Below are 24,823 nucleotides of genomic sequence, written 5' to 3' on the forward strand. Positions count from 1 at the left end.
TGACCGTGGAGTTTCTACATCACAGCAGCAACATAAGACGTTCTGAGTTAATGTGCTTCAAACATGCAGCAGGAAAAGATTTTGAATGTATTGTGTGATAATTTCTCTCTTCATTGTGATTTCCTGCTGTGTGTAACATCAGTGAGGGGAAAAAGCAGCAATGCAACTTAAAACGGGTGTGAGGGAAAGTTAATGAACTGCAAAGAACTTAAAACAAATGAACAAACAAACAAACAAAACCACACGAACTTGAGCCTTCATGTTAAAAATGTCTTCCATAATTATTATTACATGCATTTGTGATATAATACAACAAAGTGCATTAAATTCATATAAAGTGATGGTTCAACCTCAGACAGTAAAAAAGTGATAAAAAAAAAAAAACACAGCAAATTATATCACATTATATACATTTCATATCTTAGCACAGTGTTATGAGGTAATCAACTAATTACAAGTGGTGTGACTGAATTTACTCAAAAGAATCACTTCAAACTAGTCTTCACTTTTCAGCCTATGCAACTACATAATGAGGAAGAGTAGAGATGTCATGGCTCTACTCTGTCTAGCAGAAGTGAATGTAAAGCATGTGTGTTGCTGTTTTTGCTCCTCACGCTCCGAATGCGTACAGCCAGATGTTAGGGGCAAAGTTTTTTTTCGGCTTGGAGTCGGATTAAAAGAGTCACTTGCTTGCGTGTAACGTGTCCTGGAACTTTGTGCTTGTGTAGTGGACATGAAAGCCTTTTTTATTGATGCTGTCATCCGAGTGAAACCTTAAAACGATGGCGTCTCCGGCCGAGTAGACCTCCTCCGGAGCCTGAGGAAAAGGTGCAGAGACATATTTTGGTGCAAAGGTTTGTTTCAGCTTCATTTTAGCACACAGGGCTGAAGTTTTTTAGCCTCACCCCTGATCCACAGTATCGTCCCAGCCTCGGAGACTTGATGTCAGCACCATCGTACAGCTCCACATAATCATACCCACAGTCGGCCTCCTCCTCAATCTCAAACACTTGGAAGATGATCTCCACTCCGTAACCCTTTTCAGCAGTGACCACCCACTGACAGTCAGAGCCACCAGGGTAGTTGTTATCTCCAAACTGTGCATGAGAATACAGATCTTTTGTCTTGACCTCGGCCTTAAGGCTCCCTCCACATTCTGGGAATTCACAACCACAAATTAGAGGGGTCAAAAAGAGGAACTCATAAAAGTGAGGAAAGAATGCTGCTCTTTCTAAACAAAATGGAAAGCAAACCCATAGTTAAAATGTCACATGTACTATTGTATTTCTTCTCCAAAGAACCATTTTAATACGCTGCCACACTTTTTCTGAACAGTAACAGTAACCTCACAGCTGCTTTGCCCACCTGATCTGTATGAAACCTCAAATCCTCTTTTCTGCACGGAGTTGTCTGAGAAAAATCGTAGGAACATTTTATTGCCACTAGAAGTGACTGCAGAAGGCTTTTTGGTGCCACAGAAGCGTCCCAGGCTCTGTGCACGGACGTCACGGCCGTCGTAAATCTCCAGATGGTCGTAAGCACACTCCAGATGAGCCTCCATGTCGATCTCATTGATCACCTGAAAGTCGTTTTTAGAAGCTATGAGTGATGATCCTAAGTTTCTCATTGGTTTTAAATAAACTACGCAATATTTCATTGTGTACCAGTTTGATTCGATGGCCTGCGGTTGTGGACAGAGACCAGGTGCAGGCCTTTTTGCTGGGATACCTGTCAGGCCAGTTGGGGCTGCTAATGATGCCTGACACACTGTGTACAACATAATCACAGCCAGCTGGAGAGAAACACAACATATCAGAACAAAACAATGAGTGCTTATATCACTTCCTCTGGGATATTCCTGGAAAGAAGCATAAAAACCATGAACTGTAACATTTATCGCAAAGTTTTCCAAACTCCAAAACTTTGATGTAGGTTCCTGTGACAGTCTTCTGCAGTGAGGTCTGTGGTCTATGGCCTCAGACCGAGCCCCAGCTGATCCAGCTTTTATGAGGTGACTCCCACAGGACTGGACGAAAAGCTGGATGAGCTGACTTAACTAAGGTGACGAGAGACAGCGGAGACACACACTGTACCTTCTTTGCAGTCGTGCTTATTGTCATGCAGCGTGAAGCCGCTGCGACACTGACAGCTGTAGCTTCCAAAGGTGTTCACACACTCGTGCTGGCATCCTCCGTTGTCTTTGGAGCACTCATCTATATCTGTTGGCATGTAAGTTGTTTTGTGTTAGAGCTCAACAGGCTGCAGAGAACTTGCAGAACATATTGAGCTCAGATTTTAGGTTAAGGTTAAGGCTGTGTTTGGTAACTGAACGCTCTGTATCACATAATATCAGCAAAGCATGTTTAGGGAATTCCCCAGGTCAGCATTTCCTGTTCCCACAACAAAAAAAAGTTAGATTCAACTTTGAAGCAGCTAATGTTTACTTACCAGTCTAGACAAAACTGATTTCAGCACCATCCTTCTGGCTACCTCCTCTTTCAGCTTCTATATCTGTCACCTGTTTTCTTCTACTGGAGTTAGCGTAACAACTGACTAGCCTGGTTGGTCCATCTCGTCGCTGCAGTGTCAAGTCTGCCCTCAAGTTCAATCACATCATCTACATCTACATCATCATCATTATTGACATTAACCTTATGGTAAAGCAAATGTTTTCCACAAAGTTGGCAGAGTGAAATACAGTGTAGATTTTGGATTTTGTAGATAATGGACTGTTTCCAAGCTTTTAAAATTTGCAGATTTCAGTCTAAGCTTCATAACTCTTTCCCTCCTTGTGGCAGAAAGTGAAAGCAGGGAAAGCTGCCTGCATTGTTTTTGTCCTTCTTACTACTCTGTTACATAACCCTCCCTCAACCCTTCTTACAGATTTAACTCTTACCTGAGAAGAAGTGGGCCTTGAAGCCCCTTTTGGACACGGTATTGTCTGACTTGAACTCAATCCTCATGTTGTTGCGTTGGGAAGTGATGACCTCGGGCTTCTCCGCACCACAAAACTTCCCATGAAGCTTTGAGTCTGAGCTCAACCCACTGCGCACCTCCACATAATCATATTTACACACCTTGTGGTAAACAATAGAAGGTTTTACTTACTACCAGGGACAAAAGAAGAACTGGATTGTCAAATTGTCATTGTTTTATCAAATTTTCAAATAACACCTCTCTAGAAAGACGATGACATGTTACCTGCAAACAACAGAAAAAGCAGGTCGCACTTACATCATTCCCTTCGGTCTCAAACACGTCGAACACCAGTGTGATGCGATATTGAACGGGTGCCACCAGCTGCCACACGCAGTTCTTGTTGGGTGGGTATTCTTTGGGCCAGCCGGGTGTGGTGAACGAGCCATTCAGCTTGGTGATGAGCCCACCACAGGCAGCTGCTGGTGGGAGGAAGCACAGATTTTAGTGTTAGATGTGTGAAAGAAAAACACTTGCGAAACAAAAATCCCACGGCCCATGTAGGTGAATGTGTGAGCTCTTCAATGCTTTACTTGCAGAAAAGCATGACGTTTTAAATGATAAGCTGTTAACAAAGGAGTGATAAGCTGAAAGAGACGCTGCCGTGAGGGAACAGTGTCCTCGTGTGGTAAAAAAGGAAATAGAGAATTAAGCTTCAAAAGTGTGAAAGAGACAACACAACTCTGTGATCATTACACTTGTTCCAGCAGCACATAAAAAAAAATGGCACAAACAAAATATTTCTTTTACTTTATTGTAATGATACCTCGCAGACAGAGAGATTTATTTTCACTTTAGAAAAAACACCTCAGGTGAATTATTAGGTGCATGTAAAAAACTTACAGTCCTGCTATTTTGCATAAATGCATTCAAGCTAATCACTCCCCTCAGCAGAGCACACCGTAGGGAACAAGAAGCAATAATAATGACTGATCTTTTGGTCAACAGACAAAGTGGAGCTCTCAAAACAGCATTGGCAACAAGTGGACATAATGAAAAATGTGTGTTGTAGTGAGGGGTACTTGCCAGGAGGAGGCAGCAGCAGACTTGGACTGATTTTGAGACAAGCTTTTGGGCTTCCCTTCAGACTTTGAAGCATTAGAAAGCTGATTGTGGGTGCAGGTATTGTGTTAGTGCGTGGGGTCTTGCTCTACACTCACTCTCGCAGCTGCGTCTGTCAGCTGCCAGCTCATATCCAGGGTTACAGGCACATCTGTAGCTGCCCAGCGTGTTCAGACAGCGCTGCTCGCAGTGGCCTTTGTCAGGTTTGGAGCACTCGTCCATCTCTGGTGAACAAAAAATATGAATCTGAATAGGCCTTCTGCGCAAAAACAAAGGCATAATCTACCATTTGTTCACATCACAGACCACAAAAACAACCTTTGTCTACCTTTAAAAAAGTTGGCTGCAAACCCTGCTTTGTTGACTGAGCCATCAGATACAAACTTCAGGAAGAGCTGGTTGGAGCTGGTCTTGATGTCGTCTGGCTTGTCGTAGCCACAGAAATGGCCGAGCAGCGGGCTGCTCTCTGAGCCGCCATCTCTCACCTCCACATAGTCATAGGCACAGCTGTCGTGTCTCTCAATCTGCCGCCAAATCGAGGACAGCAAAGTGAACAAAAGACATTGGCAAGAGCCTCAATCTTGTTTGACCAGAGACAATAAAGGCAATGTAACCTCAAATGACTGGAACGTGAGGCCAACCGTGAAGCCCTCTGCTACTGTGATCTTCCACACACACTCTTTATCAGAGTGGTAGTCGTCCGGGTAGTTGGGAGACTGGATCTGGGCACTGTCCCGCTTCAGTTCTCCTCCACAGATGGCTGCACGATAGGTGATAATTCAGATCAGTGGCACTTTGTTTCGACTGGAGGAAAACCAACAGCAAATAGCTGCTGATTCACATGAAGTGAGGACGTACCTTCATAAACAGCTGAAAAGCCTTTGCCCACCCAGCTGCTGCTGCTTCTGAATTCAATCCACAGTTGACTACCAGTTGAGATGATCGGCTCTGGAAGTGAGTCACCACAAAAACGGCCTGCCGGTGGACAGCAGGGAGTAATGACATCATCTGTCAGGGAGTACTGGACAGCACTGAAGACGGTGAATTTTCAGGTTTCTGCTTGACACGCAGAGCAAAAAGTGGGTCGATTGTTAATCAAGAATTTGAACCTTTCAGTGGAGATTTTCTCCAGAACCCATCCCGGACCTCCACATGGTCATACCAACACAGGTGACTCCTGAAGAGGTCCATGAAGGTAAAATTCAGCACAATCTGTGAGAGACAAAGCGGGCAGAGGTTTTGTCGACAAGTAAACAACTACGGCATAAAGAAATGTTCTTTACAAGCAACACTGAATGAGCCTCAAATCTTTTTCTGCTTCAAAAAGCAGTTTTTACTTTATTTATATTTACCAGTGTTATATGTCTGCAGTGTGCACCGTTATACATCTAAAAAAGGTTTAAGAAAGGAAACAATCTGTAAAATTATATGTTTACTATGCGCCCGGAGGATATGGATATGATTAAAATCAGTCTTCCATTGTTACAATAAATTTCAAATTAACTTTACTCACAGTGAATGTAGTGCACTGTGTGATCGGTGGGTTATATTTCCTTCCTCATGGTGCTTCTCCTTTGGACTTTTATGCTAATGGCCTAGTTCGATCAGTTATCGTAGGTTAACTATATGATTCAGACAATATGAAGGAATTTAGTTATTCTTACAGCACTTTTGGTCAGTCTGTATTTTTACTGAAGTAACGCTTTGACTTCATCAGAGCCATCATTCACCTTCTCTCCTGGAGTGACGGAAATCCTCCACACACAGTGAGCGTATGCTGAGTAGCCGTTTGGGAAACCAGGAGAAGAGAAGTTTCCAGTGCTGTCCTGTAGGTTGTCCCCACACTCTGTCACAACAACACAACCAGCAGGGAGATAACATGAGAAATGTCAGGCTGAAAAACAGAGTTTGTTTATGTATGTTATACATAAAGAAGATTTAGGTCGCAAATATTCAGTTGTAAATCAAATTGATTTTGATCACTACTAAAGCGTAAAAGTCAAAGTATGATTTAATTTTAATCTATGAAATGCTACATGATGTTTCTATACATCCAACGCATCTTACTTGCACATTTGTAGAGCTTGCGAGCTTGTGCAATGTCCCCTTTGCTTAGCCTGGTCCTCTGTCCAATAGGCGGCCTGGCTCCATTGACATCATATCGGGGTAAGATTGTGTCCAAGAAGATTCCTCTGATTCAGACAAATCATTAAAGTTGAGCATTTTGTTTTTCGGACAAGATGAAAGGATCTCAGCACAGAAACGCCTGCTAAGTAACAACACCTTCTAACTACACTGTTGCAGAGGAGAATGGGGATTTCACCGTCAACAGTACAGTTTATTTTCCAGATCCAACTCCTGTTCTGCACCTTGATACTTTATTGATTCTGATAATCGCTCATTGGGTTTGGAGCTCGCTCTTGCTCAGTTCCCATAGCGATGCACTCATGAATGACAGGCATGTGCAAACAGAGTGCTACGAATGAGGTCTTTTGCCGGTGCCAGCCGGCTCAGTGGAGCCCACTCCTGAATGCCAGAGAAAAAGGCCACTCCAGCCCAAATTGTTCAACAAAGCCTGAACTGCCAGGCCTTTATTTAGCTTGGCTTGCCTCCATGACCTGGACTAGCAGAGCAGTGATGGAGGTAAAAACACCAAAGCCCAGAGAAAAGCAACAGGGCAACAACATGCACGAGGCAGAAATGAAAAGAAGACTAGTGTGAAACCATTTCTGTGACAATAAAACACAAATCCCCGAGGTCCTATGGAGCCTGTTTAGCAGAGCCGAATAAAGAGACGAACAGGGGGTCAGTGTCATCGTCCCAGTGATAATGCAGCATGATATTAGTAACGGAGATTTTCACACATTCTGGTTCATTCATGTTGGCTTCTCCAAATGACTGAGCACTGCATTAAAAACCAAACAAGTCCCAACGTTTATCATTTCAAATAGAAATTTTTAAATCTCAGATTAAAGATGTCAGAAGTAGTGGGAGTGGCCAAAACAGACACGTTAGAGACACAGGCAGCTGTACTGTGTGCTCTAACACACAGGAGGGGTGGACAAAGTGAAACAGCAGTGCTTAGTAATGAGGCTCTTGAGCAAGGCATTTTTCCAGTAATTGCCCCGGAAAGCTATTTAATGGCCTCTTAATGTGAGCGTGGAGCTAAAAATAAAGCACTCATTCTCAGGAATGCATGGAAATGAAAAATGGCGAAATCTTGCAGTCTCATTTACACAAAGCCAAACTTTGGAATAGCGAAAGGTAACAAAGCATCTCATACCAACCTGGAAAAAGTATTCCTTGCATAATGCATGATGCTGCCAAAGTCGTACACTTCCCCAAGAGAGTCAACCTCGCCTGGCTCCATCTTCAAGAAGTTATACTCCTGTCCTATTCACATACAGACAGTCACTGGACCATATGCAAGGAAAAACGTCTGGAGGGTCAGTGAGCAGACACATCCAGTCACACTTATTCTTCTTAGCACACATGCAGTAACAGTACCTGGCTGAATGTTGTCTCTGATGATGCTTACATGCTCATCACGGTCCGGGCGCGTGTGTTCATGCCAGAAGCCAATCACATGGCCGAGTTCATGGACCACGATGCCGAACTTGTCACAGTTCTTCCCAATGGAGATGGCCTGAGGGCCGCCACCCCTCCTCCCCACATAGGAGCAACACCTGCAGGGGGCAAAAGTGTTCAGCTGCACGTCCTGCTGCAGCTTCAGAACAAGCCCTGACTCTGCTGCTTAGTTTAAAGTCCCTCACTAAAAATCAGTTCTGATTGCAGGTTATTAGAGTTCAAGTTTCAGAGTCTTGGAGGTAATTTTCCTACAGTTCTGTCTTGACAGTTGTGGGGCTGCAACATTAGCAGAACAAACTGCAAGACCATTCAAACATCTTCGAGCACAGACAAAACATTATTGTTCATTTAAAGCTGATTTTCTTTCCACCCAGTGGATCTTTTAACTTTTACATTTATGTTTTTTTCTAACCAACACATTGGCTTTTTATATCTTGCTTGCTATACTGTGCCAAGGAGCAGGATTATTAGATTTTTTTTAATAGCTCCAAAAAACTACCAGCTGCAAATGCCGCCAATGAGAGTGAGTCAACAGTAACAAGCTGAAAAAACAAAACCATGGATGATCTGCATTTTGTAACTGGCACCTTTTTCATACACAAAGATATCTTATCCATTAACCCTAACCCTGTATAATGTGTGTGTGCATATGCACATCTTTATTTAGTCTTCCATTTGTCTTTTTAATTATTGTTAACAGGTTCCAAACTCACCCACATGACCGGTAAGTGAAAATAATGTAGCTTTCTTCAGTCGTCCTCTCTGTGAATGTGACACAAGTGTGTTTCTCCCAGTGTCGCATCGCCTGACGGAAAATAGCTCGTTGACTGCCTGAAAGGAAACTCTGACTTTGGAGTGTGACAGGTTCATGATGTGAAAAGCACACATAGCAACAAGCATTCGGTGGCTGCAAAGTGCAGCTGAAAACCTGCTGACAACAAGAACTGTTGAAGGATTTATTGTTTTCACTCACCACTAAAATTGCCACTGATCACATAAGGTATGATGCCATCCGGCCACACTCGCTCAGGTCTGGAGGTGGCTGCTCTCCTCAGACGATGGAGACTCTGTTTGTCCACAGTCCTTCCACTCCTTGCACTCTCATTGGCAGCAGCTCTGTTAACTGCAACAAGTCAAAGGGAAATCTGTATTGACGATCATCCCTTCATTTAGCTTCATGACAAAGAGGAGTTTATTGTATTTAAAAGAGAAACAGCCAGTCAGAATATTCACATATTAACTGACTCATTCTTGCTTTGAAACCTGAGTCTGTTTGGTTGGTCTGGACGGCGTGCTTGTGGTCATCAGCGCTTTGGGCCTCTTCAAACATGCGGAGGTCATCTTCATCCAGAGCAATGTCTCCCATAAAAGCAGCTGGGGCAGACAAATGAACACACAGAGGAACGGTATAAGTATGAAGCTGAAATTTGTGTTAAAATAAAGCAATAAGCTGCCCTATACTGTAAATCTGCAACAACACATAAGACCAACACATCTCACTATACTGCATAAATGACATTTTCTCCTCTCTAATCAGAAAATACTTGTGAAGTACACAGATCTGGATGTTTCACAGGACTGTGTCATACTGGGCTGCTTAACAGCTACACACAACGTAGCAACATACAAAGCAGCATTACTGTCACTGGAGCTACAGATGATGTCTGCGAACCAAGTATAGTGTATTTATCGACCTCGGCAGCAGAATCAGGAGAAAAAGACGGTAAGATATCAGCAGTAAATAAGAAGATTGCAAAGAAATGTGTAACTGTAAAAATACAGACTTGAATATACACAGCATTCCACAGGCAGGGATGACTGAACATGACAGAAAACTGGACCAGAGTCGTTGCTTCTTCCTGACTGAAATAAAATCAATGCATCTTTTATGAGACATGAGAATCTCAATAGCTCATTTGATCTCTTTTAATGTGTATTTTTAAGTGTGTCTTGTTCCAAAACATCCTCTCCTCCTCCCAATGAGGTGGACATTTTTTTTCCATCATTCAAAACACGCATCTGGGCACAAATCAAAACCTTGTATAGGACCAGTTAAGCTGAACAGCTCACTGGAGTCTTACCCATTAAATACCTAATTTAGCTGTGCCATGTAACAGCCTTTGAAAGTCCAAATGAAAAGACATAGCGGGCCCTGTGTCGGCCTTTGAAGTGAATTCACTCATGCAAAGGGTGACTGTAAATGACTGTCACCCCTGCAGTGTGCACCCCATGCCCTGAAGCAAGAGCTCAGGGATTTCACTGGCGTCCGGCCACAGACGGCGCTGGCATGGCCTCAATGACCTCTAGTTTCCAGGCAACTGCCTCAGAGAAGAAGAACGGTGTGTTTTGCAAGTTTCAGAAGTCAGAAGTGAAAAAGGAACTCCAACCAGCTGGGGGCCCCTAATAACCAAATTAACTGTTTACTATGTTAGATGATGGAAGAAAAGTTTTCACATGAGAAAGCTGTTAGGAAGTGAGACATCAGAGGCACTGTCAGATTCCTGCCAGGTATTTTACAGTCGGCTTTCTAAAAGCAGGATTTCTTTGTTAGAACCTGAATATTAGGATGGTGTTTTTACTGAATGTTTTCTTTAGATCATTAATATTTGAAAGCAATTATACACATATACTGTACATATATTTAATTTACTTCAAACTACCAGTACAAACTCAACTATGACACAAACTGAAGTAATTTTCTTGAGTATAATAGACTCACAAATGGCTACTTTTATTTTAAGTGGCTTTACAGTTATAAACTGCATTTCAGAGATAAATATTCCACTTTCTACTCCTCTGCATTTATTTGAAAGTTGATGTTAGAAGCTACTTTGAGAAAAACAATTTAGATACAATCAGTGCATAAAATGTGATTCAATATTTTAACTACATTTCACTGCTCAAGAATGAGTCAGGCCAATGTGCTTTATTTTATTGTGTGAGTTACTTATTTCACTACTGCTTACAACTTAAAAATGAATAATCAAAGAATTTAATGAGGGTGATCTGTCCAAGCCAAGGCAACAATACACATTTTGCTTATTAAACAGAGTCACATGTAAAGACATTAGGAGCTGCGAAATGGTGATTTTGCAGAAAAACATTGCGCAGTAGTTCAGTAGCTGCAGTGCATCGTGTCAGTTTGTTAAAACTCTGCTTCTGTCTGATCTGCCGTCATCTGAAACTGAATCATCAGGTCTCTGCCCCACAGAGTGAAATCATCAATTTACACTGCTTGTTGTCAGACTCATTATTGCCTGCTCACACTTTAAATTCACTTATGGCAACTTCATTTTGTTAATTTTGCTGCTAAAAATGTTTGAATCAAATGAAAGTTAAAAGAATAAAACACAGGCCTGTTAAAGATGATGGGTGGATTTTCATTGTGCAGTAAAGCTGCTTTATGTCAATACAGCTATTGAATAAAAATCAAGCCTTATATTTTGAATGTAAACAATCTCCACATCAGCATCATCAACTACATTCAAAGATTAATGAATTATCAGAAGAGGTCAAATGTACTTTACCAGCTTTACAAGGATCCTTGTAGTCGATTACATCAACGAGGTGACTTAAATTAGAGTCCACAAACTCCCAGTCAGCCGCCAGAGAGACGCACAGACCGCTGAGCAGCAGCAAAACGCCAAGAGTCGCCATCACTTCTGCTCAGATGTGTGGATGGTTGAACTGGTGATGGAAGGAGGACAACGGGACGCAGGAAAGCTCCTGAACTCATAAACTGTGCGCTGTTTTCTCACGTCTCCATGCTGCTGCTGTTGATTCACACACACAGGAAAGAGCAGAGCTGCCGCACTTCACAACAAAGCACAGAGGTCCTCCACCTGGAGCCAGACCCCCCCCCCCCCCACACACACACACACAAGCTACAAGTTTTCATCTTTTCATTTCAACTGTTTGCTTTAACTTTTGCTGGACTAATGAGGATCGTGAACTAAACCGCCAGAAGATATTACGGCGAGAAAAGCCGCTCATACAGCTACAACTGACTGGAGCGTCCGTGTTTACGTTACAACAACCCACTGAAACGATGAGAGATAATCTAAATAGGGCAGCTCTTACTCCTTTACTTACTGCAGCTTGTTCCCAGCCCTTCTCTGCAGGTGTTGAATCTTGACACCACCTGCTGGCTGTTGGGTTTGCCCCCCACGCAGACACACACCTCACAGTTCAGCCTTCAGGTGGTGCTGGTCCAGTTTCACACAACTGTTTTACAGAAAAAAGGATGAATTTTGTGGATGTGAGGAGTCAAATTCTTGGTCCCATCAGATTTTTTTGGGGTGAGATGACAAAGTAGTCAGTTCATTTCAGTTTGCTTGGTTTCTCACAGTGACAGCCACGCTTGCTTTGGGATTAACCCAATTTACTTCCCGTCTCCAAAAGTCTGATGAAGCCTTTACATCTCTAAATACTGTCCAGCATCTTATATCTGTCACTGAAATATGAAACTACCAACATGCAGCTAGTTCAGCAACAAGACTGTAAACAGAGGGACGAGATGTAAAACAAACATTAGCACCTCTGAAATGAGGCAAGGCCCAGCTAACTAAGCACCTATACCTTGGCAGTGCAGCACTGTGAGGTATTTGGGGTGTGGGGGGGGGGTATGTATTAGGGCCCTACTTCTGATCGACCATAAACTTCAAGGTATAGGTCAAGGTCAAGCTATACCTCGCCTTCAAGGTCCTCTCATTTGAAGTTAAATTAAGAGTGATATCATTCCTCCATTTCATACCAGTACGGCAAAGTAAAATGATGATTTAAACGAAGATCAACTGGATACCAATTGCATGTTGGAGTGTAATGAATTGCATTATACATGTGTTTACCACTAAGTGGCACTCATGGGCTTGGTCTAGAGTTTAGCAAACCTGCCAAAAAAGTGAATGAAAAAAAAAAAAACAAAACCCTAAAAACTATCCAAAGTACTGTGTGGTCATTCATAGAAGAAAAAGTAAATCACATACTAAAGCGAGTTCTGTTTCACTCTGTGAAGTCACGGCGCGGTGTGCTAAAATGATTAAGTTTTAGAAAGCTGAGGACTCCATCCTGGCCAGCAGCTTCACTCCTCCTCTGCCAGAACACATCTGCTGCTGAGGAGATGGGACACTGATCCAGAGAGGAGCACTTCATGCCTCGGAGACCAGCATGGCTCGCTGCGGCATAGTGCTGTGAGGGAGAACTCCAGCAGGAGAGTATTTATGTTGACCTTCTGTGGTTCAGTGGATGCTTTCTCTCAACTTTGGGGTGATGTCCCAGTGCTGGTGCAGGCGGGCCCTGCTCGGTCTGGAGCTGGGCATGCTGGTGGTGGTCCTGGTGGCCGGCAGCGCAGGACAGGTCCATGGCAAGAGGGAGGCAGGGTCGTCCTGCTATGGAGGATTTGACCTTTATTTTGTTTTGGACAAGTGAGTGCTACTCCTGTGCAGAGGAGAGTTTAACATGTTTGGTGCATGAGTCATTTGAGAGGCTGAGATCCTTTTTGAAACTAATCTGCAGGTGCAAACATCATTCATGTTCTCGAGGGTCACTGGTGAGCTACTACATGCTTGAATTTGCTACTGCCTAATGACTCACAATATTTATTGGCAATTGATGATAAGCGTTCAGTGTTAGCCTTGAGCTAAACTTTCTGGGCTCTGTGGGACAAAGAGATTCCTCAGTGAGTGTCTCAGAGTAAGTGAGTGTCTACTCAAGTCGACCCAGTTAGAAAAATATTTCTTATGAAGCATTTGCTGTCAAGCTCTCCCTGTTTCGAATAACATGGTGAAGTAGCTTGTGAGTTTGCAGCACTTATATCTGATTCTATCAATGCCGTTCATATCTACCTCAACATTTTAAATGTAGATTATTACCCAATTCCTGAAACAGATGAGTAATACTTTTTGCAACAGAGTATGACTACATTTAATGATTATTTTCATGATTGATTAAACGCCTGATTGTTTTTAGTAGAATAATTGATTTGTGATTTGGCTTTAATCATCAGAAAATAGCAAAAAAAGGCCATACTAGAGTCTAAGGTGGCATTGACATAGGTGTTGTCTGGTCTCATCAACAGTTTGAAACCCAGAGATATTAAAAAACTGATCATTTCTTGAATAAGATGGAAATATAATGAAAAAAACTGACTCAAGGCTCAATTCATTTTCAAAAGTGTTACCAATTAAATCTCTGTTTCTGGCACTGTTTGATTTGATTGAACACACACAGAAGCAAATTTCAAGTGACTCGAGGGTTCTCTGAGGGCTGACATCAGAGCTGATTTTCACTGACCATTATGCTGTCATCAAGCTGTTCTGAAACCCTGAACGTCATATCAAGTAATGCGTCAATGCGGTGTAGTTTTGTTTTCTTTGCCAGGTCATATAGTCATCCTGCAGTTTTGTAAACTGACTTTCAACAGAGCCACTCGCGTGTTTGAGAAAATAAACCCCACTCCAGTTGCTCTTTGCATTCAACTTAGTCATTGTTTTAGTGACGTAAAGTTGTGAGATTTGAGAAAGTGTTTACATGACCACATATTCATTTGCAGTGTGTTTATGCATGTGCATTAATTTTGATGACAAAGTGCACTGCAGGGATTGCTGTTGTCAGACTGTGGCCACACTTCACAGACACACGCAGCCCACATAGAGTCCCAGCATCAGCTCGCTCTGCAGAACCCTTTCTCCATTAGAGCCAGATGTTCCAAAGAAGTTTTTTGGCTGTCTCTGCACTGGGAGTCACATCACAGGATAAATGAAAACATAAGCAAGGCAGAGGAAAAGAGGCAGTGCAGCACGACAAGAGACTGTTGTGTTTGTGCATATTTGCCACGTATCCCCCTGTAATTTCTGCCTTCCCTTTCAAACGCTGCATTCTTCTGTTGATTGTTTTGTTTTATCTCCACCTGCTGCAAGACGAGTACCTGATATCATGCTAAACCCTGCTGAGAGACTGACGTGGCACTTCACTCACTGTTTGGCAATAAAAATGGGCTAGGAAGTCACATGACAACGAGTGGAAATATTAAGCATCAGCATTCACAGAGAAACACAAAGGCAAAACCACACTGGTCTTCTATGCTGATTTTCAGTATGATGGCTATGTAGAGGAGCTGCTGTATTATATGAACAGTATTATTAACAATACCAGTATGGAGAACAACTGTGGAACTTCAAAACTGAGAATGAATGCATATTTGACCGCAGATGGTAGTTCTTTTGCTTTTCAGTCTATCTGGTTACCTTTTTTACAACCCATAAAGTGTAATTGTTCTCATTGAGCACTTTTGTACAATTATGGTTACAGACTCCCTCACTGCATTTGTATTTGAGCCTAATTCGCTGGCCAAAAATAGCTAAAACGCACAATAAATAAAGTTAAAGACAAACTTCCCTTGTGACTTAAAAAATTTAAATCTACCATTGATCAGACTCAGATATTTTTGTGTTTTATTTTGTTAGAGGTAAGAATAAATTGATTACTTTCAATAATGTAAATTAATCTAAAAAAAATGTACAACTTCAGGCAAAAATACAAAAGAAATGATCAGGTCCTAGTTAGATTAAGATTAGGTTAAGATTTCCTTTCTTCGCTTCGTTTTTCAGCTGACGTAACTGCCATGTGTCCTACTGTGTTGGATAATTTTGGTTATATGTAGCTATAATTTGTTTCTTGAATCTGTTTCTTGCAATCTTCGGTTTATGGGATAGAAAGAAATTGTCAGGAGTAAGTTTTTAAGTGATTTTACAGCATAAACTACATGTGAAATTCAAATTCAACGCTTGTATATGTGTTCATTGTATCTTGTAGGAGTCGATGAAAGTCGAAAAAAGGGAGCTGAAAGAGGATTTAAACTGGAGCTTGTGGAGGATCGCAACGGTGTGATGGTGTGAATATTTTAGAAAAACAAAATAAGTAATTGTTATCCCTTGGCACTTCCTCTCAGGTCTGGCAGCGTACAACATTACTGGAATGAGATATATTACTTTGTTGACCATCTGGCACACAAGTTTATCAGGTTGGTCTTCACAGAAACAGTCATGCTTAAAGAGAGAGAGAAAATAACACAAAGGTAAAATATGACAGTCATCTCTTCTGTTTTCCAGCCCTCAGCTGCGGATGTCTTTTATTGTGTTTTCAACAGAAGGAAGGACTCTAATGGCACTAACAGAAGACAGGTGGCACGCACACAGCCTCACTCAAATGTCCACCAGTTACTGCAGTTTGGGTCTAATCTATGTTCTATATCATTACATTTCAATGAAAATCCTTATTCTGTGGAATTGGTTGATCAGAGAGTTGATTCGAGCCGGACTGGAGCAGCTACGCATGGTGCAGCCAGGCGGAGACACCTACATGCACAGAGGTTTTCAAAGAGTAAGTCAGCCGTGGAGCTGATGGGAAACTGATCCTATTTGTTCAGCTCTATGGCACTGAAATATTTTAAATGAGGCTCATTTAAATTTATAGCCACTGACGCCTGAAATCCTTTCTTTCAGGCCAGTGAGCAAATATACTATGGGACAGGAGATGGTGAGTGGACCATTTTCCTTTTTAGCAGTTAATCATGGTGAAATCTTGTCATCAAAAGCTTATTTGAGCATATGGTGCAGTCATCAAATAAAGAGAGAAACAACAACAAAAATACAGCTGCTCCTTCCATCACATGGCAATTATGTTGAAAATATTTTGTGCAGTTGGTTCACTTTGATTCTGACTTTTAAAATACAATTTAAAAAATGATCTCATTGTTCGTTTTTTATTTTTATTTTTTATTTTTAATCTGCTCTGGCTCTGGCTTTCAGGTTACCGGACAGCCAGTGTCATCATCGCCCTGACAGATGGAGAACTGAGAGAAAATCAATTTGACTTGGCACAAAGAGAGGTGAGAGAGGCGACGGTAAAACTCAGTGGGTCTTGTAGAAAAATGAAAGTACTTTGGCAGCACAATTAAGGAGTCAGTTTCAATATATTTGAATGTGTTTATGAAATTCTAATAAAAATGAAGACCGTCTCAGGTTTCTCTCTGGAGTTTGAGCCGCAACAGGTCTGTGAGGAAATCAGAGAGGCTCTGCATTTTTTCTGATTAACTGATTGTTTTCTCAGGGATTGAGTAAAAATATTAGCAATTTCAGATACACACCCCCAATCTTTAACCAGACCGTGTGGGTGTTTAGGCTGACAGTGGTGATTGTTTTGTTGTGGAATCTCAAATGTACAGTTCATTTAACTAATGGGCTAACAGCTTTGATACCATCTCAGTATTAACCAACGTGAGGCCTTTCAGGTCACTTCAGTTTCAGTCCAAAGAGCAGCGCAGCAAGACTTTCCTGTCTCTAATGATAGAAATGAGAATGAACTGCAGCTCAGTTGTTGGTTTGATGTCTTGCTTTGATCCAGGCCAGCAGGGCACGCCAACTGGGTGCTACTGTTTACTGTGTGGGAGTAAAAGACTTCAATGAAACCCAGGTAAACCAATCAGTTCATCATTAGGCCTGTAAAGCACTGAAGAAATGGATTAATCAATCAATGAAACAAACCACTGGACACATAATTGATCACTGAGTCGCTTTTCTTCACAGCTTTCAACAATAGCTGACAGTCAGGACCATGTTTTCCCTGTGAATGATGGATTTGAGGCACTTCAGGGGGTCATTGACTCGGTACAAAACACACAATAATGACTCTCAAATGTCGCAGAAAGATTCACATTCTTCACTAAGTAAACACAAATTTGAATGACCTTTTATTTCAGATCTTATAATTACTATTTTGCCTTTCAGATCCTGAAACGATCATGCATCGAGATCCTGGCTGTCGAGCCGTCCAGCATCTGTGAAGGAGGTACAATTCAAAGCTTCTCAGACACGTATTACATTTGACCGGAAGAAGTCTGGGGAAGGTCATATTATCACAAAAGCTCCTACCAGGAAAAAAACTAAACTGAATGGTTATTTCAATCCGACTCCAGAATCCTTCCAGGTTGTGGTCAGAGGAAATGGTTTCCTTCACGCTCGAGATGTACAGAAAGTTCTCTGCAGCTTCCGCATCAACGACACGGTTACTCTGAGTAAGTACTTACTGAAAGGTTTTCATTAACATTTTCATACATTAGAAACAAATTGGCAACTGATAGAATCATTGACGGAGGATTTTAACACGTTTGAGGTCACTGTTTAGGTTTTACTGTTGTCTGTGTTTCTGGGGAAGAGAGACACAGTTCATGACATTCAATGGAACATTTCACAGATAAAGAATCAGATATTTCCCTCAGAAGTAGTAGCAGAATATTGGACTTTCACTCATCACATGACTTTGGATTGCTGATAATGTTTCTATAATTGGTAAATACATTATTTGCTGCTTAGAGTTATATGAGAGGAGCCACTTAGCACAAAGAGAACATCTAGCCTGGCGAAGTCCAAAGTAATGCTGGGATTATTTAAATTATTAGAGTCAAAGGCACCAGGAGAACGGGAGGAAGACCCTCGGGACTAACCATTTATCACCCGCCCCCGTCCTGCACAGTACCTCACTGTGTAGGTGTGTAAATCCAAAAATAGCTGCAGGACCACGTTGCATTTACATCATTATACTAAATTTATTTTGGCCATACATGCTGGACATGGGTGAAAAGGCAGCTTTTCCTGGATCCTGGATTAAATCCCTCTCCTCAAAAAAATCATCATCAACATCTGCATCTGAATTGAATCAGCTGGTACAACACTCAAAGCTTCTCAGATGTCTGTAGGGGAATGTGGATCTCATCAGGGACGAGCAGTGTCTTTGCGCACACTAGACACTCACTCAGCCAGGGCAAATAAACCACAACCTTCCCTGATTTGCTTCATTTTCCATAAGGAAAGGAAGTGTGGGAATTTATATATATATATATATATATATATATATATATATATATATATATATATATATATATATATATATGTGTGTGTGTGTGTGTGTGTGTGTATTTTGAGGATTCTTGAGGATTCTTTTTTTTTTTTTAGTTTCAAGAAGTAGCAACTTAACTACATAAATGTTTCCTTTACATCACTGTACTTTGTCTTTCACCACTGATAGTGGCTTATCTTGTAATTTACATCCTATTTATTGTGCCAAATTCATATTTTTCCACAGTGAAAAGGCCTTTGGTGGTGAGAGATACCTACCTTCTGTGCCCAGCTCCTGTTCTGGAGAAAGAGGGAACGTAAGGGATTATCATGACTGCTCACTGACAGGGTTGTCTGGGTCATATTTAATGACCGCAAAGAGATTGAATCAAAAACCATCTACTAAAATAGTAACTTCAATTAGGTATCTTTTTCTTTTTTGTGCAGGCTTTTCATGTTGAGTGGAAACTATTTCTAATGAGAATCTAAGTCTGAGTTAGAGGCACGCTGAAGCTGGCAGTCAACCTGCTCGGCATCAGAAAGACATCAGTGCTCGTATTTACTCTCTTATTCTTTCATCAGGTCGGCAACTCTCCATGTCAGCATGAACAACGGCCTGAGCTTCATCTCTAGCTCTGTCACAATAACTGCAGTCGTTTGTGTACGTACAAAATAATACAAGGAAGGGATTAAAACTGAAATGACACTTGATTTAGAGCAAGCAAAGGCAATATTAAAGTTACCTGATGGACAGCTGAATGATTTCCACTCACGGTGGCCATGTCTCTTTTCCCCTCCAGTCTGATGGGACCTTTGTGGCCATCGCCCTGCTCATCCTGCTGCTCCTGCTCACCATTCTTCTTCTGTGGTGGTTTTGGCCTCTGTGCTGCACTGTGGTATGTCAACCATTTTTACAGTGGAGAACAGTCAAGGGCAAATGTTTGTAATGGCACACTGTCCTTTGAGATGTGCAGATAATCTTTCTTTTTCTTGTTTAAAGGTAGTTCATGAGCCATCTCCTCCAGTGATAGACGACATCTCTGTAAGTGGCTTTATTTTTTCTTCGCCTTGGAATGACAAAATTGAAAAAAGTTGAATTCTTGTGTTATATATAATCCTTATTAATTCCTCAGAATGATGACTGCCTGTTTATCATCATATAAACATGCACCAAAGAAAAAATAAACAATAATTTTGTCCTTTTGTGCTCAGGAAATAACTTTCCGACTTTCTGGATGAATGTGAATATGAATGACACAGATATTAGATTAGTCAGAAATTCTATGAGTAAATTTCCTGTTTTGGTTTCTAATCAAACACCGCAACTCAGCTTTTAACTAAGCTCAACTATCTATTTACTCTTTCAAAATGAATACCTTCTTCTTTAGGATGATGAGGATGGTTTTCCCAAAAAGAAGTGGCCCACTGTGGACGCATCGTACTACGGAGGCCGTGGAGTCGGAGGCATCAAGAGAATGGAGGTAACGCTAATAAAAGTGTTTATATAATATATAGCATTATTACCCAGCACTGCTGATTGTGTGTAGAAATTTAAGTGTCAATAAACACATGCTATTGTTTTTGTTTACCAGGCTGGTGTTTCATTAGATTAGATCAACACTGATCCATGAACTCAGACCGCTCCAATACTGCAACAAAATTACCTTTGTAAATATTAAGGTGATTAAATTGACAGCTGACACACATAACACACGTGGCAAACTTGAATGTGCGACGCAGCATGTTTTGTTATGAGAGAGATCAATCACAACGGTAGAATACAAAGGGCAGCAGGAAGCGACTCATTCCCTAAAACAGATGAGTATGCAGGTCCACACTGGAAACAGCAGAGTCACTCTGTTGTTGTGCCTTGTTCCATGCCGGACAGAGTTAAGATGAAGCCATATGGCCAGTAAACTGTAAAGTTTGAAGGCCCAGAGGCCAACATGAGCATTTTGTTAGTAGCCAAATCATGTGAATGAATGATTCACTGGTGGTGGTGGTTACACAACAGGCAAATATGTTTGGTTGTCTGCAGTCAGGCAGGATTCAGGCAAAATGAAAGTGCCATTCCCAAAAGATTTGGATTTAGCTGCTGTGCATGGGAAAAGCAAAGTATGATCAGAGGGAAGAGGAAACAACAGTGCAGTTGTAATTCAAGATTTCTTTTTAGAGTGACGCAGTTCAGACTGACAACTGGGTCCCCTGCGACATGATACCTGAGAGAAATGAACAACAGAAAGGACACTGACGTGTCTTCAGCTCAACATTGACCAGATGTGTATGTCGTCTAAGCAAATGAAGGTCAAGGAGACAGAAGTGGCCCTCTCAGTGTGAAGTCTTTCACAGACTTCTAGAGTAAATCTGCAGAGACCAGCAGTGACTTTGTCTTCAAGTTGCACCCCTTCCAAAGAGAGCTGTGGAAAATATGCAAAGCTTAATTTAAGTGCTCTCTCTGCCAAGTTAAAATCCTCATGGCTTGTCTGCGGCAGCTGCGGGAGTATGCGTTTGAATAATGATCTTCCAAGGTTGCTTTGACACCGCTGGTTTCACTCCCAATGCGCCAATTGTTCTTGACATTTGGCTGTTTAGTAGCTCTCTATACCTTGATGTAATTTTTGGGGTACAAAAACAAAACCAAAAAAAGAAAATGGAAAACTACTTACAGTGATTTTTAGCCATTCTTTGCAATTGATCGCCTGCGACAGTGAGTCTCTTGTTGAGGTTGTAAAACTGTGAGGTATGTAAATGTATACGCTCTCAGAGGTTTAGCTCACTTCCAAAAGAGGAGCCAAATTCTTTTTTATTCTTGGCTCTCAACTTGGTTTAATTGAATTCAATTGAATTCGATATAAACATCATGGTTATAGCTTAACCAGATGTCATGTTTTACATACCAAGTAGATGTCTTGCGTTGCTAACAGTGAGTAGTCCTAGTAGTTAAATAAATAATGGCAAGGCTAACATGCACATAGACCATGTTCACCATCATGTTCAGGATACCTGCGTGCTAACTTTTACCAATGTGATAAATGCAAAGTACATCTGAGAGGTTTGTCTTGAATGCTAATCAGGAAGTATCAATTCATCAGCCATGATTTAACCTATTTTTACTTTTTTTTCTTTTTTTTTAACCTTTGTCTTTGTTCAGGTCCGTTGGGGAGATAAAGGCTCGACTGAAGAAGGCGCTAAACTGGAAAAAGCTAAAAATGCTCGAGTTGTGATGCCTGCGCAGGAGTTTGATTATCCTCCACCGAGGCCTTATTACAACATGCACAAATCTCTCCGCCCCCAGAAGTGGTACTCGCCGATCAAGGTGCTCAAAGCTATCCCTCTGTTTTGTTTTGCTTTTTTTTTTTTTTTTTAAATTTAAAGAAATTTTATGTACTTGATTCTTTGACTTTATTTTACTTCTTAGTTTGTGACCAGATCTCTGCTGATATTTTGCTTATTTAAAAGATTCTTCTCATGTGGCTCTCAAATTCCTATCCACTGTCTTTTGACACCTAAATCTTTTCAAAGTCCTCAGAGTCCTCAAAGTCCTGTGATTGAATACAGATCACATATTGTGAACATACTGTTCGCAATATACACTTTGATTCCAGATGTTTAAAAACTACTTCTGACATAATGACCTCTTTCTTACAATGGCTCTATCTGCCATAACCTAAATTTATACTTTGTATGTGTTGCTGGGAATGATTTGTTACCAGGAAATAGTTAATAAAATGTGTCTTCTTGTATATTAGTAGACTGAATGGATAGTAATGAGAACCAGACATGAACTCATCTAACCTCTGAATATGGAATCTATTGAGCGAGTGTTATTTCTCACAAAATACATTCTTTATTTATCAGTCTCTCTTCCATATAAAGCTGCCTATGCAAGAATCAAAGAGACACATCTGGAGCAGCAAATAGAGCAGATATAATCAAACAGAGCCAAAAATAAACAGACTTCATGTAGCTTTCTCTTTTTTTTTTAAATGACTGTTGGCTCGTACACACAAATGATATCGATCTTGGTGGTTGTTATCAGAGATCACTGATATAACAACTATGGATCTTTCAACAGGGCAAGCTGGATGCTCTGTGTGTATTCCTGAGGAAAGGTTATGACAGAGTGTCCGTGATGAGGCCTCATCCTGGAGACAAGGTGAGACAATCCTCCGATCAAGGCTGATTTCCATTAAATCAACATTAGCTTTTCACAGTTTTCAGATAAGTGCGCAAGCATTCCAAGCAAAGATATTAAAAGAATGCGGACATACTATGTCAACTTTTGGCAGGCAGATATTTAAGAATTCACCAAAGTTTAAGTTCAAATTACAGATAAGAGAAGCTTGGACCAAAGGCCTCCGGCCCAGTATCAACTAAACAAGTAATCTTATCTGCATAATATTAGTTGCAGCTAGTCCTTGGAATAAACACTTCAAAAATAAGTCTGCCTGAAATCTCTCACATAGTGACTTCAAAGGGAACCCTTAAGTGGCAAAGTGAGTCGGCGAAGGCACAAAACAACTGCAGCATTGTCTGGAGGAGCAGTCTTGTCTGGATTTGTCATTAAGCATAGATGCTGCCTGTCTCCTCCAGCTCCCAGCGTCAGTGCGGCTGGGCTGGTAGGAATGCTGTTTTCTTCCAAGATACTCACTAACAGAGGAATTTCCGCTTTCTGTCTGTTGAAAGCTTTACCCCTTGGAATCTGCCAAATGCTGCATCAGCAGAAGTAGATTTAGGAAATCATCACTGAATACAGTGCAGTTTCTTCTCTTCTTAGGGACCGACTTTAAGATTTGCATTGTACAGTCCATAAAGGGAAAAGCCTCCACAATCACCAGTGATTCTTCTTTTTACTGAACCAATCTGTTTTTCTTCACAACAGGGCAGGTGCATAAACTTCACCCGAAGCAAATCCTACCCCTCTCCTCGCTACCCCATCTACAACCACCCATCCACACCCATCTACACTTTGCCCCACACTTACCAGCGTCGTCCATCAGAGGGTAGCAACCAGTTGAATTTACCCCCCTCGCCAACTTCTACGCTTCCACCTCTGCCGTCCACGCCTCCGCCATCCTCCTCATCCCCTCACATGTATACGCCACCTCCAAACAGAGCCCTGCCACCAGCCAGCATGACCCCTGTCTCTGCGCCCCCGTCTCCAACTGGTTCTCTTCCGCCTCCACCTCAGGGGCCACCTCCTTTTAGAGCGCCTCCGCCGTCGCGTCCTCCTCCACGTCCCAATCACGAGAACCACTGATGATGATGATGAAGAAGAAGCTGAGGAACAGGATCCTAGCTCGGGATTGGAAACTGAAAAAGACATTTACACAACAGAGACAGAGAAAGAGTTACCTTCCAATGTAACTCTTGACTCAGCACCTCAACACAAAGCTCACGCAATAAGTGCCATGAACTTTGACTTGGTTTCAAGTCTACAAAGTGAATATTTAGCGTAACACGCTCAGCTTTGGCTATTAAATGCTATTGTAGCTAAGCAGTTTAGTCAGTCACTTCTTCCTAAAGCCAAACCAGACTAAGTGGTCAAGAATAACTGCTAATCAGTTGTATAAACCTGAGTTTTAGCCTTGGCCCTCAATGAATTGGACTTATTGATGTAAACTAATATTTCACTGCTTTGCACAGTGACAAACAGCCATCACAAGTTTAAACCGCAGACAATCCAGAGACTCAGCATCTGTGTCATGTGTTTTATACATGAAAGTGTGTTTGGCAAGTGCTGCCTTTAAAAATGTATATATTGTGAAGTAATATTAATTAAATCACAAATTATATGTATAGAATATGAATATATTTGAAGCCTGCTTCTCACGAATGCGGCAAGTGTTTATATAGCTTTTTTTTTCTTTTTCTTTTTTTTTTTTTTTTACAAAAAATGTAATAGGTACATTTCTTATGCTAGCCTAACTAACGAAGCTAGCTTCACATTTATAATGCACAAATGACAGTGGGAATGATTTTATCTAACTTTTGAAAGCAAGTCAATAAACAAATTTACAAAAATGTCAAATTTCCGTTCCAATCAGAGCTATACTTGACCAGTTGTCAAATGCAGTAAATTTTTTTCTAAGAGTAAAATAAAATTTTAACATTTCTATGAGCTTGAACATATTGTCGAAAAATGATTAACAAGAGCATTTTGCATTGAAAACTAGCTATTCCTGGCCCAGCCTGACTGCTCTGACTTTCAGATATAGAGAATCGGCAGCATCCCAGGTACTCTGAAGATGTTTATCTAGCCTCTGGTAACGAAAAGGAACCGCTGGCTGACGTTTTAAGTAAAT

General features: G+C 41.3%; 2 protein-coding genes across 4 annotated transcripts; one reads left to right on the plus strand and one right to left on the minus strand.

Annotated features, from left to right (window-relative positions):
* Nucleotides 1–142: 142 nt before the first annotated feature.
* Nucleotides 143–11,319, minus strand: LOC115051627 (bone morphogenetic protein 1-like). Of its 3 annotated transcripts, none has more exons than XM_029515133.1 (20): nucleotides 11,154–11,319; nucleotides 8,890–9,000; nucleotides 8,600–8,740; nucleotides 8,340–8,457; nucleotides 7,546–7,724; nucleotides 7,326–7,431; nucleotides 6,106–6,230; nucleotides 5,769–5,884; nucleotides 5,148–5,250; nucleotides 4,897–5,013; nucleotides 4,653–4,798; nucleotides 4,367–4,562; nucleotides 4,137–4,262; nucleotides 3,235–3,395; nucleotides 2,897–3,077; nucleotides 2,094–2,219; nucleotides 1,665–1,792; nucleotides 1,366–1,579; nucleotides 906–1,156; nucleotides 143–817 (listed from the first exon to the last, which is right to left on the minus strand). In XM_029515133.1, the coding sequence occupies exons 1-20, from the start codon at nucleotides 11,281–11,283 to the stop codon at nucleotides 683–685; spliced, it is 2,910 nt and encodes a 969-aa protein (XP_029370993.1). In that variant the 5' UTR covers nucleotides 11,284–11,319; the 3' UTR covers nucleotides 143–682. The 3 variants fall into 3 exon arrangements, with proteins under 3 accessions (XP_029370993.1, XP_029370991.1, XP_029370992.1); XM_029515131.1 differs by having other exon boundaries at nucleotides 8,600–8,749; XM_029515132.1 differs by having other exon boundaries at nucleotides 8,872–9,000.
* Nucleotides 11,320–12,704: 1,385 nt separating this feature from the next.
* Nucleotides 12,705–24,605, plus strand: antxr1b (ANTXR cell adhesion molecule 1b). The gene is made up of 18 exons (XM_029515134.1): nucleotides 12,705–13,049; nucleotides 15,575–15,646; nucleotides 15,735–15,806; nucleotides 15,924–16,005; nucleotides 16,128–16,161; nucleotides 16,434–16,513; nucleotides 17,029–17,097; nucleotides 17,211–17,291; nucleotides 17,412–17,472; nucleotides 17,600–17,698; nucleotides 18,766–18,835; nucleotides 19,101–19,179; nucleotides 19,319–19,414; nucleotides 19,519–19,560; nucleotides 19,907–19,999; nucleotides 21,670–21,834; nucleotides 22,594–22,674; nucleotides 23,401–24,605. Exons 1-18 carry the CDS (start codon nucleotides 12,871–12,873, stop codon nucleotides 23,776–23,778), a joined length of 1,833 nt encoding a protein of 610 aa, XP_029370994.1. The 5' UTR covers nucleotides 12,705–12,870; the 3' UTR covers nucleotides 23,779–24,605.
* Nucleotides 24,606–24,823: the final 218 nt, after the last annotated feature.

Source organism: Echeneis naucrates, chromosome 12, assembly GCF_900963305.1.
Source record: "Echeneis naucrates chromosome 12, fEcheNa1.1, whole genome shotgun sequence".
NCBI lineage: Eukaryota > Metazoa > Chordata > Actinopteri > Carangiformes > Echeneidae > Echeneis > Echeneis naucrates.

Bases quoted from the DNA above. Each gene is read 5' to 3' on its own strand.
- LOC115051627 (XM_029515132.1), bottom strand. From the start codon at position 11,283: ATGGCGACTCTTGGCGTTTTGCTGCTGCTCAGCGGTCTGTGCGTCTCT. The intron at 9,001-11,153 runs GTAAAGTACATT...TGTCTGCCCCAG, and splicing joins CAAGGATCCTTGTAAAGCTG to CTGCTTTTATGGGAGACATT. The intron at 5,251-5,768 runs GTGAATGATGGC...TGTCTCTCACAG, and splicing joins CCGTCACTCCAGGAGAGAAG to ATTGTGCTGAATTTTACCTT.
- antxr1b (XM_029515134.1), top strand. From the start codon at position 12,871: ATGCTTTCTCTCAACTTTGGGGTGATGTCCCAGTGCTGGTGCAGGCGG. The intron at 19,561-19,906 runs GTAAGTGGCTTT...CTTCTTCTTTAG, and splicing joins CAGTGATAGACGACATCTCT to GATGATGAGGATGGTTTTCC. The intron at 21,835-22,593 runs GTGCTCAAAGCT...ATCTTTCAACAG, and splicing joins AGTGGTACTCGCCGATCAAG to GGCAAGCTGGATGCTCTGTG.